The following is a 19327-nucleotide window of genomic DNA, read 5'->3' as shown; positions in this document are numbered from 1 at the left end:
TGTACCGAGCTGCAATAATATTCACACCTCTTTATCGACTATTGCTATGTTATCATGGTTAGTAGATTGTGAGTAAAGAATATTACATCTACAATTTCCTAGCTATACTTACCTTAATGATATAGTGATCGTGAATATTGTGGAATCAATATTATTGGAGGTCAATATTTTTTATTTTGTTATTGTGACGTACAACTGTAAACAGATTTAAATTAGTATATACAATAACACATATCCCCTTTAAAACATATAAAACAAAAAAATACAATGTCAACACATACAGCAGATTAATGAATGTATTTCTATCTGCTACATTTTGGTTTGTTATGTGAACATGATCTTGCATGCAATCATGTGCTCTCCTCTTCCTGGTGGATCTTTTCATGTTAGGTCGAATAGTAATTAGCATCTCCATGCTAACACCCAACTCTACCTCCATTTTGCTCAAGAAGACTTGTTCTAAATTGTTTCATGTTCAAATTCACCTTCATCATAGAATTTAGAGCACTTTTTCCATGCTTGCTTAGGAGTCTTTAGTCTTTACTCTCAAACCTTTCAGTCCACATCGACATTTGATTGAACATGATTTATATTTTCCTTATTATTATGAAACCTCCTCATCACCACTTCTCCACCCACACCACACCACACCTCCCCTTCATTTTCTTTTAATCTTTTAAGAGGGAACTTTGCACCAACACATCCTCAGCTCAACAGTTGAACAACGATACTTATGCCACCGAATTCGGTGCATGTAAGAAGCCATACTCTTTCCCTTACCGCTTCCTTAAACTGTTCTTCCTTAGACACACGTCAGCCTCTGTTAGATTGAGATGAACACAAGGCAATTGATCAATTGCAAATAAATTATCTTCTAAATACGTATTTATGACAAATTGAGCATGTTAAAAATATCAGTACTTCATCATTTCATTTAATATTGAGGCTTCATCAAGCCGTCTCTGACACCTAGTTACATTTAAAGTGGTCGTGTTCATGTTGACATTACTTTGTTGTTTTGTGCCCTTTCATCTAAATCGGCTTCTCCCTTTGCACCACTGTTCCAGTCAAGTATTAAACATGACTAACCAAAGTCAATGTATTACCACTACTTTCAAACAAAATATTTTCTTGAATGTAGACCGCTCACTTTTCAGCCAGAAGGATGAACCGAAGTCTAGATCTTCCCCTTACATTACCTCATTTTCCTATGGGAAATATTACCGGAAATATTAAGGTGAAAATTTGGGTTAATATGTCGGGAGAGGTAAATATCTGCTTTTGCAGAGAGTAAAAAGTGTGTGCGATGGCATGGGCTGGGGAGTAAGAGGGTATTCAGTGAAATACTCTACCAAAATAAAAAAACAGGTTTATTGTATATTGGTGAATACGGTTAAAGTCTTATAAAGCTGTATTCACATACCTAATTGGTGGTTTCCAAAACCATAATTAGCTTTTTTACCTTCGATGGAAATCAGACCACTAATTTCTTGCCTCTAATTAATCTTATTCAGGAGTATGTATTTCAGTCTGTCCTTCGGAATGTTTATGCCTGACTTTTCAAGCATGAGGAAAGTTTACAGGATACTCTTGTGTTCGAGGCATATGAGCTGCAGATTGCACACTGTGCATGGATCGCCACCTAGTGTTGGGCCCGAAGGTTTGCAGTTTGTTGTTGGTTGTTGTCCTGAAAAGTTCTTTGGAGTCAAGAAATAGGTGACTCCTCCTTTGGACCATATTGCGCATGGGCATCGGCTCCATCCCCAGATTGTTTTTTTCCGCCATCGGGATCGGATGTGTTTCCTGCGCTCCGGTTAGGAACCAAATTTCCTTAGGCACGCAATCCTCACCCACTTCGACGGTATTGTTCCGATCGCGCTCCACATCGACGCGATTCTTCACCTACGAAGTCTTCGATTCCGGTCGTCGACGAAGGCCTTCGGGCCTACCTAGGCTTTACTTCTGGCTCATGGAAAGGACGCCATTCAAGAAGTGTCCTCGATGTGGGTCGAAGTTTCCCCACACCGACCTACATGAGGTGTGCAACCTTTGCCTCTCACCGGAGCACGAGGCTAAAGACTGTTCCGCTTGTGCCTCCTTCCGCTGCAAGAAGACGATCCGGGACCGACAAGCTCGAGGAACAATGGCCTGCTCGTCAGCTTCCATTCCCGACGACATCTTCGAAGAGGGCGTCGACGTGCCAGAACACAAGCATGCCGAAGAGAGTACCAGCTCCTCAGACGCCGAAAACTCCGACGTCGAGAAAGTCACTCCAGCTCAACGGGTCGTAAGTAAGATCGTCGACCCCAACCCTTCCTCGACACCCTCTAAAAAGGCTTCGAGCACACCCTCACCTTCGGGCCCGGTTGCACACCGAGGGACTGCTTCCCACGCCCCGCCTTCGGGCCCGGCAAAGAAGCCCATTAAGCCTTCAGGCAGCTCGGGCTCGAGCCAGCCTATCCACGGTGCCGATCCTACACTGACACCGAAGCCGACCGTTGCTCCGACACCGAAGCACATGGCACCGAAGACTGGCAGCGGCTCATTGATGTCGAAACCGCATTCGGAGCCAACTAAAAAACGCTTAACGCTCCAGATTTACACGCTTCGGAACCGAAAAAACACCCGGAACCGAAGAAACAGGTTCCGGTAAAGGACACTTCAAAAGGGCACACTTCTAAACCGAAATCAGCTACCAACTTGGTGCCGAAAAAACCTACGGAGCTGAAAACCTCGACACCGAAGGATCTGCCCTGTTCAGAGGAATTTTTCACACCTGATCCTAACCAAAAAACTCTTGTCAAGGATCCTAAGACTAGTCAATTGACTCTCAGTTCCAAAAAGAGACCACTTGATACGCCAGCACCTCTTCCTCCTCCAAAGAAGAGAGACATTGCAACCTCTCCATTAAGGGTGCCTTCTCCTCCACCTCCCCATACTGTTCCCCCTCCTACACCACCTCACCATTCACCTACACCATCCCCTGATCCACAAGATGATGTAGACACAGACTCTGATAACACAGATGGAGGTGCACGTGACCCAGCAGCGACCAATAGTCCCCCTCAGTCACCTAATCCATGGGATTATTACAACACCCCTGATGTGCCTTATGTCCCACAAGACGACATATACCCTTCTAGACCATCCCCACCAGAGGACACTATAGGTTTTAACCCACTCGTCCAAAGAGCTGCCCAATATCATGGGGTGGACTTACATACAGATGTGGTGAAGGAAGATTTCCTACTAGACACTTTTGATAACACACAAAGGTCTACTGCCATTTTACCAATGCTTAAGGGTGTAATCAAACATGCAACCGAGGTTTTTAAAGACCTCATCAGGGCTAGGGTCCTCAATCCTCGAATTAAGAAAAAATATAAAGCTGCCCCTACAGATCCAGTCTATATTAAAGGTCCAGCACCATTACACTCTTTAGTAGTGTCTAATGCACGTAAACGTGCTAATTCTCAGACATCAGGTGAGGCCTCACCACCAGACAAGGAATCCAAGCTACTTGACACCTCAGGCAAAAGAACAGCGTCTCAAGCAGCTAATATCTTGCGCATCGCCAACACCCAAGCGTTGCTAGCCAGATATGACAGAGCTCATTATGATGAACTAGAGTCCATAATGCAGCATCTACCTGACAAATACAAAAATAGGGCCAAAGAACTTATACAGGAAGGTAAAAATATTACCAACACTTCCATTTGCTGTGCCCTAGATGCAGCAGATACCACCTCAAGAGCAATTAATACCAGCACCCTCCTACGTAGACATGCTTGGCTACGTATCTCAGGTTTTAAACCTGTGGTACAAAACTCAATCCTTAATCAGCCATTTGATGAGACACATTTATTTGGCCCAAATGTTGACGTGTCTTTAGAAAAGATAAAAAAGACACCAATACAGCAAAATCTATGGGCGCCTTACAACAGCAAGCTCCCAGACATACTTTTTGTCGCTCATCATACAGAGGCAACACTAGAGGCTACTCCTCCGAAAGTCCCTCCACCTCTTACAAAACCCCTAACCAATCCACATTCACTAAGGGCTACCAAAGAGGAGGTTACAGGGGTAACAACAACAAAGGCAGAGGCAAAACCAACAACTCCTGCTCTGCCTCTACCCCTAACCAATGACTTTCCTCACCTTCCCCCCCCAACATTCCCCTCCTGTGGGGGAAAGACTGCAACAATTCCTTCCTGCCTGGACCAACATCACATCAGACAGGTGGGTGCGACAAAATATTCAATCAGGTTACTGTCTAGAACTAACATCTACCCCCCCCCCAAACATACCACCCAAACAGCGTCCAATTTCACAAGAACATCTAGCACTGTTAAAGCAAGACGTACAATCCTTGATACAAAAAAGTGCAATAGAACCACTTCCTCTGCACCAACAAAACAAAGGGGTTTACTCTCTATACTTTCTGATTCCAAAAAAGGACGGCTCTCTAAGGCCTATTCTAGACCTCAGACCGCTAAACATATACATACAGTCAGACCATTTTCACATGGTCACACTGCAACAAGTCCTTCTGCTTCTGTCGCAAAACGACTTCCTTGCTACTTTAGATCTCAAGGACGCATACTTCCACATTCCCATTCACAAGGGTCACAGGAAGTATCTCAGATTTGTATTAGACGGACAGCACCATCAATTCAAAGTACTCCCATTTGGAGTCACAACAGCACCAAGAGTATTCACCAAGTGCTTAGCAGTGGTGGCAGCGCATTTACGAAGACAACACATCCATATCTTCCCGTACCTCGACGACTGGCTCGTAAAAGCCAGCTCATACAACCAATGCGTGGAACACACTCATGCCACAATACAACTGCTTCACGACTTGGGGTTCACAATAAACCATGCCAAGTCCCATCTACAACCATCCAAAGTACAACAGTACCTCGGTGCCGCAATAAACACCTCAAAAGCCCTTGCCTATCCCACTCCAGCAAGGATAGCCAGCATACAAACTCTTCTAACAAGGTTTCAGCTACAACACTCCCTTCCAGCATGAGTGTTCATGCAACTCATAGGGATGATGGCCTCTTGCATTTTCATAGTGCCCCATGCAAGACTTCAAATGCGTCCGCTATAAGAATGCTTATCATGTCAGTGAAACCAGGCTCAAGGTTAATTGACAGACCTAGTGTTGGTAGACGGTCAGGCTCATCGCTCTCTGCAGTGGTGGAACAGCAAAAACCTTTCCAAGGGACGACCGTTCCTAGAGCCAGTTCCTCAGATAATCTTAACTGCGGACCCATCGCTCTCCGGCTGGGGAGCCCACCTACTGCAACACACCATGCAAGGCAGGTGGACACCACAACAAAAGTTATTCCACATCAATCATCTGGAGTTACTAGCAATATTCCTAGCACTAGAAGCTTTCCAAAAGCAAGTATCAAACAAAGCTGTGTTAGTCCGCACAGACAACATGACAGCCATGTATTACATACAGAAGCATGGAGGCACACACTCCCTGCAGCTATCTCAACTAGCACAGGATATATGGCAGACGGCTATACCTCAAAACATATTCCTTCTAGCCCAGCATGTTCCAGGAGTACAAAATACCATAGCGAATCAGTTAAGTCGACAAACACAACAGACCCACGAGTGGGAACTTCATATGCAAGTTCTTCAGCCATTCTTTCAGATGTGAGGACAACCTCAGATAGACCTATTTGCCACCTACGAAAACGCCAAATGCCCAAGCTTCGCTGCCAGATATCCACACCCACTGTCCAAAGGCAATGTGATATGGATGAACTGGTCAAACAGATTTGCGTACGCTTTTCCACCTCTACCACTCATGCCACTAGTAGTACGCAAACTACAGCAGCATTCTCTCACCCTCACCCTAGTTGCTCCAATGTGGGCCAGACAGCCGTGGTACACCACACTGCTACAACTGTCTGTGGTACCACACCAAAAATTGCACCTGTCTCCACACCTCTTAACACAGAACCATGGAGAGATCAGACACCCGGACCCAGCTCAGCTCAACCTTGCGATCTGGCTCCTGAAATCCTAGAATTTGGATATCTGAACCTTCCTCCAGACTGCATGAATATCATTAAAGAAGCTAGACGTCCAACCACTAGGGCATGTTATGCAGCCAAGTGGAAACGATTTGCAATATATTGTCTCAACAACAATATTGATCCTCTAGATGTGTCTATTCAACACATCATAGGATACTTACTGCATCTTCAAAGATGTAACGTAGCCTATACCTCTATTAGACTACATCTCGCTGCAAGAGCAGCATATCTGCAAAACTGACAACATCTATCTCTATTCAGAGTGCCTGCCATTAAAGCCTTTATGGAAGGCCTTAAAAGAATAATTCCCCCCAGAGTACCACCTTCACCTGTGTGGAATTTAAATGTTGTTCTCACACGGTTAATGGGACCTCCCTTCGAACCCTTACACAAATGTGAACTACAATTTTTAACGTGGAAGGTTACCTTCCTAGTAGCTATTACTTCTCTGCGGAGAGTTAGTGAATTACAAGCACTAACTATTCAGTACCCTTCTTGCAAATGCATCACAATAAGGTACTTCAGCGTACTAATCCAAAATTCTTGCCCAAAGTCATTTCTCCCATCCATCTCAATCAATCTGTGGAACTGCCCGTTTTCTTCTCGCAGCCACAGACAGTAGCAGAAAGAGCTCTTCATACCCTAGATGTCAATAGAGCATTGCCATACTACATAGAGAGGACACAACCCTTTCGTAAGACAAAACAACTTTTTGTGTCTTTCTCACCACCGCACAAAGATAATCCCATTTCAAAATCTGGGATAGCTAGATGGATTGTCAAATGCATACAGATTTGTAACCACAAAGCTAAACGTATGTCATCTGATCCCCTTAAGGCCACAAGAAAAATAGGGGCTTCAATGGTATTTTTAGGGAACATTCCCCTAGATGACATCTGCAAAGCAACTACATGGTCTCGACCGCACACATTCACAAAACACTATTATGTAGATGTACAAACCAAACAACAAGCTAATGTGGGCCAGGCTGTTCTCAAACCATTATTCCAAACTACTGCAACAGATAGGGGTGGTTGCCGCTAAAAGTGGGTACTGCTATACAATTTATGCACAGTGTGCAATCTGCAGCTCATATGCCTCGAACGGAAAATGCTACTTACCAGTATGCATCTGTTCTTGGCATGTAGAGCTGCAGAGTTGCACAGGCCCACCCGCCTCCCCGGCTAATCTTGTCTGTTCCAGTATTATCTTAATTAGATACAAATTATATGGGCATCCTTCCTGTTCTTGCATAGCTCCATCATTTCCCTATGGCGAAAAACAATCTAGGGATGGAGCAGATGCCCATGCGCAATGTGGTCCAAAGTAGGAGTCACCTATCTCGTGACTCCAAAGAACTTTTCAGGACAACAAAAAACTGCAAACATCGGGGCCCAACACTCGGTGACAATCTATGCACAGTGTGCAACTCTGCAGCTCTACATGCCAAGATAAGATGCATACTGGTAAGTAGCATTTTCCTTTCCTTTTGTTTACTGTTTATCCACAGCTTTAGTCTCAATAGATAGATGAATAGATAGGCAGATGGATATGTAGTGTCCCTCTAAATGGATCATTAGTGTCTAAACCCCTGTTCAGTCCCCAATGATATCCACCTCTATGGTCCCATCGTCAACATCTACTTAGCCATGCCAAATGAAGGTCTCATCCCTTCCAGTCTAGCATATGTCAGCTCTGGCCAAGTTAAATTACAGAAATGTGTGCTGTGTGACGGTGCTTTGTGGCATTTGCTAATGTGTAGTTCTCTTCCCCAAGCCTTTAGAAAATGTAAACACAGGTCCTATCACAATAGAGAATATTACTGATGGTCTTGTATCATTTCTTGTGGATGTATCAAGAAATTAAAGTGGGCTTACAGCATGCTTACCATTGGCTGGCTTTATTGTCACTCTAATTTGCTTGCTTCTTATTTGATAGCTTTCTTTTCCCATCTTGTACCATCTTGTGTTTGTTCCTCCCTTGCATTATAGCCTCTTTACCATCCTTTAGCTTGGCTGACCTATAGCCTTCCACTGCTCATTTTTAGGCAACTGTTTTTCTTTTTTGCTTTAGCATTCCATGAGAGTGCATGTGTTTTTGAGCTCTCTCCTTCATGTGCTTCTCCTTCCCTGTCAATCGATCAATCAACAAAACATTTATAGAGCGTGGCAAATCACCTGTGACAGTCTCCAAGCGCTGGAGCTGCTTGGCTGCAGCGAGAAGTTTGGATCATTTAAACATCCAGGTATTTAGTTCTTTTCTGAATTGCTGAAGGGGCTGTGGTCCTGAGGTGCAACAGGAGGTTGTTCCAGGCCTTGGCTGCCAGGTGCGAGAAAGAACGTCCTTCGCTGTTGGCTCGGCGGATTCATGGGGTGTCTGCGAGGGAGAGGGAAGCTGAGTGAAGGTGTCTGGTCGGTTGGTGGAAGGTTAGGCGTTTGGTGATGTATGCTGGTCTTTTGTTGTACATGGTCTTGTAGGCATGAGTCAACATTTCGAACTGGCATCTCTTCTGAATCGAAAGCCAGTGTAGTTTCTTGAGATCTTGTGTGATGTGGGTCCTTCTAGTGGGATCAAGTATGGATCTTGCCACTGAGTTCTGTATTTTCTGGAGTCTCTTCTAGAGATGTGTAGTGATTCCTTTATAGAGCGTATTTCTGTAGTCCAGTCTGCTGGTGAGAAGGGCGTTTTTGACGGTCCTTCTGGTGTTAACCGGGAGCCATCTGAAGATCTTGTGAAACATGCAAAGGGTGTGGAAGGAGGTGGATGCAACTGTGTTGACTTGTTTCTTTATGGATAGCTTGCTATCCAGGATGATGGCGAGGTTGTGGGCGTAATCCATTGGAGTGCGGGTGTGCAAGCTCTGCGGGCCACCTTGTGGCCTTCCATGGCAAGGTGTTGTTCCCGAAGTTGATGACATCCGTCATATCCGTGTTGAGTTTGAGACAGTTGTCCTTCATGCAGTCTGTGACCTTCATCATACATCTGTGGAAGTTAGCTTTGTGGTGGAGGGTTTTTCGGTCAGTGAGAGGATGAGCTGTGTGTCGGGGTAGGAGATGATGTTGAGTCTGTGTGATCTGATGGTATCGGCTGAGGGGGTCATGTAGGTGTTGAAGAGGGTCAGGCTGAGGGACGATCTTTGGGGTACTCCGCAGATGGTCATCTTGTGCTCTTAAGCGAATTGTGGGAGACGGATACTTTGGGTTCTGCCAGTCAGTTATGAGGCATTCCATTTGAGGTGTTTCCTTGAATCACGATGTGGAGGACTCTGTTGATCAGGATATGGTGGGAAATGGTGTCAAATACAGTGGACATGTCCACGAGAATGAGGGCTGCTGTTTCCCTAGCTGTGATCGAGAGGGCTCTGATGTCGTTGGTGGCTGCAATCAGGGCAGTCTTGTTGCGTTGGTTTCTTAATCTTGATTGGGAGGAGTCCAAGAGGTTGTGGTTTTCAAAGTGTTGGGTGAGTTGCTGGTTGATTCCCTATCAAATATCTGCTACCGCTCTCTGTATTGCTGCTTTCCATGTGCTGTAAACTCTCTCTAGTGTGCTTCTCCCCCAACCTGTTTACAAAATAATAAAAAGAAGTTAGAAAGCTCTGATTGAATGGTGATAGTGTACATTTACAATCTTTTTTTGTGAACGTTTTGTCTTTGTTTTTCTAGATTGAATAAAATTTGCCCGGCAGTTACACGGACAACCTTTATTAAAGGAGCTTTTCCATCTGTCCAGCATATCATAGTTGACGAAGCACAGAATTTTCGTCTGGATGAAGGTGACTGGTATGCAAAAGCTAAGGAACTTTGCAACAGGCCTCAGAATCCCAATGGGCCTGGTGTTCTCTGGATATTTTTGGATTACTTCCAGAAATATCACCCTTATGACAATGGTCTTCCGATGCTTAATGAGCAGCATTCTATGGAGTGGCTAACCAAAGGGGTCCGCAATGCCGCGCTGATCTACAGTGTCATGAAGTTCTTCATGGATGACATTGTTGAAGAAGTAAGTGAGGGATCACGCGTTCTACATAAACATTTGAAAAGTTTGCTAAATGATGCAGAATGTGCTCACGATATTCCAGGATTTTATGTAGAGAAACATCTAAACAAGAACGAAATGGCCAGGTACGTGGCCAAAGAATGCAATGGTTACCTCCGCAAGGGCTACTCCATGAAAGATATTGCAATTCTGTGCAACACAGAAAATGATCGTGAAGCTTTTAGACACATTTTACAAGTACGTATGAGAAAACTGAGATTAGAGCTCTCTTTCATAAGAGCAGATGATATCGAAGGCCAGGGCATTGTTTTGGACAGTGTGCGACGTTTCTCTGGCCTGGAAAGAAACATCGTGTTCGGTATTCACCCAGTTCCTGTACAGCGTGTAGTCGCTAGCAACTTTTTACTCTGTACAGCATCCAGAGCAAATATGATTCTTCATATTATCTTTCTAAATTCGTAAGAGATTTGTTAAGATCGGGGAATTTCTTTAATATATATTGTAAGCCATATGCCAGGTAAACCTAAAATGGTCGGCTCAGAGACAAAAGCACAAATCCATCACATTTTGTTATTTGCCATTTCTGTATATAGGGACGCTGCCATATAGGGTAACATACGTGATGAATCAAATGAAATATTTATTGTTTTACTTAATGAAATATGTTGTGTCTTCTAATAGTGTAGGGATGATTTCCAAAGGTTTTACAAACTCCACCACACGCATTTAGCCCCATATTCAAAAGGAATCATTGGACGACACTGCTGGACTTCATTGCAGATTCATGGGGCTTTTGTGTCCTGGGATCTGTGGTGTTTCATGTATCAAGTATATTTCAGTTATTTCAACAATTGATTTCATTTATTAAAGTTTGCATTTATTCTGAAACTACTCTTGCACACATAATTGTGTATTTGAATTGCCCATTGAAATGTTTTATTAAGTTATCATGACTGTCAGCCATAAGTGTTCAGTCCTTCAATGTTTGAGCTTCAATTTTAAGACTGTTTTCCTTGAAGGTTTTCTCTTCTGGAAGTGTGTTCCGGTGATTTCATAGTCAGTAAACGGAGTGCTATGTATTAGAGATAGTGAGGTCTGAGAATGGGTGTTTTGGCAAGAATGTGAAGCTTTAACGAGACTAAGGAGGTTTCCATTCATCGCGTATCAGGAGCTGAATGATGCCCAGGTTTACCCTGATGTTCGAGCTGTAGAATGGGAGAATTGAATAATGTTGCCAATTTTTCTACTGTGCAAGGAGGGAAAGTTAACGGAGTCTTTTAATGACGTGGAATTCTCAAATGTTCTCTGTGTTAATAGTTGCATACGCTTTTGGGGTTAGTTAGACATTCCCTTTTGCATTGGAGAGGTACAGACTTCTATGCCCTTTTTACTTTGAGAGTGTGTCTTTATTCTGTACTCTTGACCTATTGAAGTCTTCACAATTCTGACACCTTCCTGCTTATTTTCAATTCTTTGAGACCCTTTCCCTAAACTACTCTTATTTTAGATATAGAATTTAGTTTTGTGCTTTAGAATTCATTAATGCATAATCAAGAGAACCGGAAATACTATACAGAGCATCAGCTATTGTTCCTCATTCTCTGTATTGCTGCTACTGATTTTTTTGTATGCTTTTTGCTAAGACTGAATTTTGTACAGAGATTTGGATTGACTTTGGGAATACTGTACCTTTATAATATGTTCCTGAGATTCATTTATATCCGTCTGGCTATAAACCTCTTGTAATAAACCTTCTTAACCTAATTTACCGAACCCTGGTTCTCATTGTGTGGCCAAATTGGCTACTCTGTAAATTGAATTGTTGATTAATGTTAACTCTCTGTTACCTCTTAGGCAACTTTAAAAGATTTATCATGGGATAAATGGTGAGAGTGGACCAGGCTTTCTCACTGGCATATGAACTAAACTTATTTCCTACACAATTTAAAAGACATTCTCCAAAAAGCTTTCAGATTTTGTATGGCCTCACAATCGCTTCAGAGAGAGGACTCGTGAGAAGGGCAAAAATTAAGGACCTTTCAGGGAGGTTCCAATGTCACACGCTCACACACTCTCACACATGAGGACTGTCACACACATGCACACTAATAAATGCAAAACATTTTTTTCACTTACCTCAATTCCTCTTCTGCTTTAGTGCCTCCTTCTCCACCCAAGGAAGCAGGTCAAGAATCTCATACATCAGCCTGCAAACATGATCCAAATAATCAGACTGAAAGAGTTTCAAGGGGACAGAAGTTCTGCCCTATTTTCTGATAACTTGGATCCCTTCTTTTCTGTTCAATGTGGCACGGAGACAGACTAACAAGCCCCATTGTAGCTTATATACTGGCTGAGGCATGCGCAGTATATCTGATAAATTATATGGAATGTGTCTGTGTGTGGGGATGTCGCTGAATTATGCCCCTCACATGTTCGCAGTTCATACATCCATCTCTAGATTGTCATGCATTTACAGGGTAATCTGGAGATGGATTGTGTTTCAGCTCCATACCACTTCTCCCCTTCCCCTGCCTCCTGTTGTCATCTGCCAGAGGGCTCTGTGCTGTAATGCATGCTGATGATCTTTACATGCACTCTGCCAGTGCCAATATGGCTATTTGTCAGTGCAGGCAGGGGCTTTGTGTCGGTCTCACGAGTGGTAGGCACCGCCAAACACTTCTTTAAACAAGCAGCCACCGTCAATATGATACACTTCATTTGCAGTAATAATCGCCAATACGGATTTATATGACTTCTCTTCTGTACCAATCACGAACAAATATTACTCTACTTTTAGCAGATTCCTTTATTACCAATGTTTTAACATTTAGCAGTGTTTAGATTCTGAATTTAATGTAGATTTAGATTTCCATGGTTTATTTTACTCCCAAAATTATCTTCTGGAGAGACTTTAGTGCTGCTTTTTCAAATAGAATTATGGTTGATTTCGTGACGGACATTGTTTTTCAAATTTTTTATTGACATTTCGTGTTTAGAATACAGTAAAACAGTAAACAATATGTCCACCATTAAGTAGTTCAGAACAGTCATATTTCACCACTGTACTCGAGTCTGCATCGATTTGTGTAAGTATTGTATGTATAGGCTAGTCACCTGTGACATCTGACTCAGATGACCACAGGCCCCAGATCTTCTGGTGCTTAGAGATGCAGGCCCTCCAACAGAAGTTCATCCCGGTCTCCCATAAAGTCATCAAAGGGGGATCCAGAGATATCCAGCACCTAGCAATGTCTCTTTGCTATAAGCTAGCCAAGCCCCATAAAAAGACACTTGTATATAGTGTGTGCTGGACCCTATAATATCCCCAATAGAGCCATTTTTGGGTCTAGGCACTCGGTGATCTGGATGAGCCCTTTCAGTCTGGGCTGGACAGACCTCCAGTATTTAGCAGTGTGCGGGCAAGCGCTATATGATGTGATCAAAGGAAACCCTTGGGTCACTACAGCGCCAGAGGTTCAGCTTTCCCCGTTCTCCACAGACGGCCTGGACTGTAATAAGAATGGTGGAAGTATTTGATCTGAATTAGTCTGAGGTTGGCAGAGATAGCCAGTACCCGAGGGGCCATCTTAGCCTCACTCAAGTCGTTGTCGTCCAGGTCTCCAATGTCTTCTACCTACCTCCTGTGCAGCACGACCAGGGGGGGGGGGGGTCAGACTCTTTGAGTACCAGGGAGTTGTACATTCATGAGATACCTTTATGACCTAGTGTGCCTGGTGCCAGTTTTGCCTCCAGAGAGTTAAAGTCCTAGAGTGTCACAGTGGGCCTCTAAAGTGTATCTCACTTGTAAATATTTAAAGAATTAGGAGAATAGTGTAGCCCAAATTTGGGTTTGAGGTGATCAAATCAATACTATTTGGTTCCCCTGCCACCTGCCCCTTAGTGAGAGATCCTTTAAAGGTACCACCCGAAGGAGCCCTCTAGGAGTGTCACATAATCATCCATAGTGGTGTGAGGGTGGTGGGCTTCTCAAGCTACTTAATTGAGTACATGGCTTCTCTCCAACAGGTAATGGGAATCTTAGATATCTGGAGTATAGAGGCGAGTACGGTAGGGTACATCATATATATCCTAATGTTTTAGTATTGAGAGTTTCAAATGGTACGTTGGGTCATGGTGGTCCCCTAAGAGCCAGTCACCTGTGGGGACCATCTGAGCTGCCAAATAGTACAGATGGAGGTCTAGTGTGCCGAGGCCACCCTCCTACATCAGTGTCGCACATTTGGCCATTGACACTAGGTGAATGTTTTGCCCAGGAAATCCTTGTGGCCCAAATGTCATGAAAGAAAGTACGGGGGAATAATAAGGGGTAGTTTCGCTGTACATATAAATAACGGGGGAGAACTGGCATCTTATAGAGTGCCACCAGCCCTAGCATGTTAAGGGGGAGGCAAGCCTTATGCTCCAAGTCCATGCCTAACTGTTTTGTGCTAGGCATATTATGTTCCCATGCTCTTCGAGCGTCAAGGGTGATGGTGATACCCAGGTTTCGAAGAGGTCCGTGGGGATCTTCATTTGTGGTTCTGGCATTGGGGCGGGTGGGGGCTGGGCCTGTCAAGGGAATATATATTGATTTTTCCAGTTCATCCGAAGATATGCAGCATCTCCATAAATATTAAACATATGTGGAGTGGAGTGGTGTGGCTCACTGGTTAGAGGCGGCAGACCCGGGAGCAGAAGTCGGCCCGGGAACAGGGTTCAATTCCCGACGCGGCAGGGTCGTGGACTTGGGTCAGTGGACTCGATAATTCTCGCTTCGGTGCTTACTCTAATCAGGGGTTCCACTCGGCAACTCTGGGCATTAGCTTGCCTAATCTCCACAACGGCCCCATCAATTCCGGGGATACCTGGCTCCACCTTGGAGACTCCCAGCAGGGACCATCCCACAGGGAAAGGCAGGACGGGTTCTCCAGAGTTATACAGCGCCAGGAAACCTACGGACGGGTAGCAGTGCGCTTTACAAGCTCAAATACATTCACATTCACATGTACTAAGTCACTCAGTGCACCCGCCTGCAACGGGAACTGTAATCTCTTTTGAAAGTGCAGGAGGGTTGTCGCCTACGCAGAGAAATGCGGAGTCGCTTTTAAACAGCTACTCCATATTTCACTTGAATGCGCAGCCCCCAGGGCAGCACAAGTTCACGGCTGCCCTTTTGGCAGTGCATTCTTCATAATAGGGCACACTTTTCCTGTTGGCACCCAGTGCACCTGCTTAAAGGTCCCCCGAGGCACAAACAGAGGAAGTACGAACTTTTAGTAATACAAGCCCTAATGTGCTAAAAGCACAAGAGGTAGCTGACTGCAAACTGAATTCCTTGATGTGTTAGCTTAGTCACATTGGAAACGGTAGTACCTTGATAGAGAACACTACATTGGAATGCATTAACCATCTACAACCCAGCTACCTCTTGTTGACTTTATTCTTGTCTTTGAACCTATACAGCCCTCCCTGGCTTTGTGGAAAGGTTTGCGCTACACAAATATGCGCATACTGTCCTGCCAGTCAAAGGAAAACATTGCCTGCAATGTGAAGGAAAAGTGGCCTTTGAACATTAAGCGACAACTCAAACTAACCTTGATTAAAACAGTATGCCTCGCATTTAGATTAGAAACCACCCATGCTAAAATGTTATATTTCACTAGTAGGTCAGAACAACTTAGAAAATCACCCTGACACCACACGTATTACTCAGGATCACTTCTCTGCTTTACTTCTGAGGATTACAATTTTGTCTGACTTCTCTGCTCTTCACCTTTCTCACTGCTAAATTTGAATACTGCCTTACTAAGGCCTAGTCCCACTGAAACTCTCTTCAGCTATGTGCCAATCCACTACTCTATGAATTTCACAACCCCCACCACCATTCTTCCTCAGGAAGAATGGAAACATGCTCTCCATTAGGTAGACCTTCCAAGTGGCCACTGTTGTTAACTTTCAATGTATGTCCTAGAGACATTTACACTTACTCTTCACTTAGAGGTGAAGTACATACTCTTTTGCTCTCCCCTGCTCCTCATACCAACCTCCAATGCACATCTTTCTCTTAATTTGTGGTGTCTGACCGCCACCTCTTGGCTACATCCCATGCTCTCCCTACACATCCAGTCTTACCCCACTGTTGCATTTCCTTTCCCCCTCAATGATCCCTGATGATCTTTTTTCTTTTATCTCCCACTCCCTGCAGCAACCCAACCCAACCTCTCCAGCTTTCGCAACCTTTCTTGCTAGTGTTGTCGCCTGCACCTCTAGCACATCCACTGCAGTTGGTGCTGTTGTCTGCTCCTGTGCCTCTTTCCCTTTTTGCTCATGCTCACTTATCTTAGCTCCACCAGGAAATGATGCATCTGTGCGTTTCTGAGTGCAAATTTTTTATCGAATACTTGTCCCAGGAATACCATTTAGAATACAGGTGAATTGTTAGAAGAAAGTGTTTTTTTGTTGTTGTTGCAAACATATTTTATTGATTTTCAACGCAGCAAGCAAATATCCATTGTCACCATAATCAAACTTCCCTCTCCCCCATCAAGGTATCATCTATACGCACAGGTATGCATCCACTTTCCTAATTAATAGTGTTCATGTTTTACGTTCCCCATGAGTAATTAGGAATCATGGCATAGTATTCTCCAATAACATTGCATATAACCGACATTAATAATCTGTTTCATCATATTATCCAAACCCCTAATGAGCCCCCCACGATCCCCCTAACCTCCCCCACCGGTGTGTTCTAAATATGTACAACAATTCAGTATATAAAGTTTGTGTTTACAGTCAGCCAGGATGCACGGTATTGTAACGGGTGTTCCAGTATCCCGATTCACCGCAACTCATTAGTCCTCATCGCCCTCAGTCGATTGGGTTATCAGCGTCTGAACCAGTTCCTCCCATGCCCTTGCTGTATATAGTGCCTTTTCATTGTTCTGGCGTCTCGCCTGCCAAAGTCGAATGGCCCCCTCTCCACTAGCCCACGTGATCAGCTCAGCTCTCCATTTTTACTGCTAGGACCTTCTGTCGCCTTCCAGCGCATCGTAATTCCCCTTTTTGCCAGTACCAGGCCCATATCTATAAACTTACTTGTCACCTTTGTCTTGGAGGTATGAGGGAACCAGTGCAATATACATGTCACCATGTCAAAGGTCAACTGGCGTCCCGTAATCAAGGTTAATAGTCCCCCCACCTCCTCCCAATAGTTCCCTAACTTCGGGCACCCCCACAACATATGGGCTAACTCTGCGCCTACCGTATTACACCTAGGACACATCACATCCACAACATTATAATATTCCATGATTTTACTGGGAGTCAGGTACGCCCTATGGATTATAAAGAAATGTACAAGTTGAAAACGTGCATTCCTGGTGCCCCTCCACGCCCTGCGTAGGAGTTGACCCCATGTGGCCTCTGGTATGGGCCTCCCCACGCTCACCTCCCATTTCAGTCGTAGTGTATCCAATGGTGCCAAACCATCCGTCAGCATTCGTGAATATAGACATGTTACTGCCTTGAAGGTACCTGCTGCCATCACCACATACTGACACGCTTGCGTTGGTTCCGGTTCTAGCACTCCCCCTTTCCAGTGTTTTTGGATAGCTCGCACCAAGGCTACATGTATCAGAAAATCTCCTCTAGGAAGATCAAACCTCTCCCGCAGCATCTGAAAAGATAACAGCGCTCCATCTTCATATAAGTCCCCTAACATGTGCTCCCACTCCCATAATGATGACCGGTCTCCTCCATGGGGTAAGGCTGTCAACATCCCTAGTGGGATCTCGGGCGCATAAGGGCGTTGTGCACCCGCTCTTCGCAGGCTCCTATTCCAACATAGCCTCAGAGTCTTTTCCTTTAAAGTGAGATCTTTAAGTTCCAATCTTTGTTGCAGCACAATAAAAGACAGGACATGTCTCGGAATTCCACCCCCTCTCCCATGTTCCGGGCCCCTGAATTCCTTGGCCACTGCCTGCGTAAGAACCTGTAACTGCGCTGCTATATAATACAACTCCGGGACCGCTAAGCCGCCCTCTACCTTAGGTCGCATTAATGTCTTAAGCGCCACCCTGCGTCTCCCAGATCCCCAGATAAATCCTACCATCATAGATTTCAGGTTGGTGAACACGGAGCAAGGCACCCATATAGGTAGCTTCCTGAAAAGGTACAACAGTCTAGGCAGTGCCACCATCTTCAATAAAGCTATCCTGCCCATCACCGAGAGCGGAAGTGTACTCCAAAATGCCATGCTCCCCTTAAGGGCTCGTACGCATCTCCCTATATTTCCTTCTAAGAGGTCACTGGTTCCATGATAAATATGTACTCCAAGGTATGCTAAGCAAGCAGGTTCCCACCGCACAGACGGCAGCATCGTAGGTACTACCGTCCCCGGTTGCACTGGGAACAAGCAAGTTTTACCTCAATTGACCTTGAGGCCTGAGACCCTTCCAAAATCCGACAACAATCGCGCAGCCCCCGCCAATGCGCCATCTGTATCTGCCAAAAACAACAGCAAATCATCCGCGTAAAATGAAATGTATTGTTGTGTTCCTCTAAATGCCAGGCCCTTATACCACCGTCCCAATCGAGCCCGCGCTGCTAGCGGTTCCATAGCCAGGGCGAACAGCAAAGGGGACAGCGGACAACCCTGTCTTGTCCGAGGGGCCACTACATAACGGGAAGAAATAATCTGCCCTACTTTAACTCTCGCCACTGCCGATGTATACAGCACCGTCGTCCACTTCACAAACTCTTCGCCCAGTCCAAAGAGCCCCATTGTGTTATACAAATACGGCCATTCGAGGCTATCAAAAGCCTTTTCTATATCTACTGATAAAATTGCAGCCCTAGGTGAGTCTATACCTGTTTCTCCTAGGATCCTCACCAGCCTCCGCACATTGGTGGCAGTATTCATGGTAGGAATAAATCCCGCTTGATCTTCATGGACCAAGGCAGTCATATGATGTAGTAAGCGCGATGCTAGAATCCGACTAAGTGTCTTATAGTCGGTAGTGAGCATCGACAATGGGCGATACGCTGCTGCATCAGTGCTTTCACATCCAGGTTTTAGCAGTGGGACAATGAGGGCCTCACGCATCGAGTCTGGCAGCTGCCCCAAGTCCCGTGCTTCGCTATAGACCTCCAGCAACCGTGGTGCTAATATGTCTATAAATTGCATATAAAATTCCACTGGCAACCCGTCCACTCCTGGTGTCTTATTCCTTGCCATCTGCTTAATGGCAGTCCTAATTTCCTCC

The 19327-nt window shown here is 44.7% G+C and overlaps 1 protein-coding gene across 1 annotated transcript in view; it reads left to right on the top strand.

Moving 5' to 3' along the window:
* LOC144822283 (schlafen family member 13-like) overlaps window positions 1-10941 on the top strand; it is a 102105-nt gene extending 91164 nt beyond the window's left edge. Inside the window, exon 5 of the mRNA XM_078679612.1 lies at window positions 9725-10941. Within this exon, the coding sequence (XP_078535738.1) occupies window positions 9725-10520 (796 nt within the window). The 3' untranslated portion in view covers window positions 10521-10941. The remainder of the gene's footprint in view (window positions 1-9724) is intronic.
* The last annotated feature ends 8386 nt before the right edge of the window (window positions 10942-19327 follow it).

The sequence above is a fragment of the Lissotriton helveticus genome, chromosome 3_1, assembly GCF_964261635.1.
Source record: "Lissotriton helveticus chromosome 3_1, aLisHel1.1, whole genome shotgun sequence".
Lineage (NCBI taxonomy): Eukaryota > Metazoa > Chordata > Amphibia > Caudata > Salamandridae > Lissotriton > Lissotriton helveticus.
The sequence above is the reverse complement of the archived record's forward strand: the minus strand, read 5'-3'. Positions and strand labels throughout refer to the sequence as shown.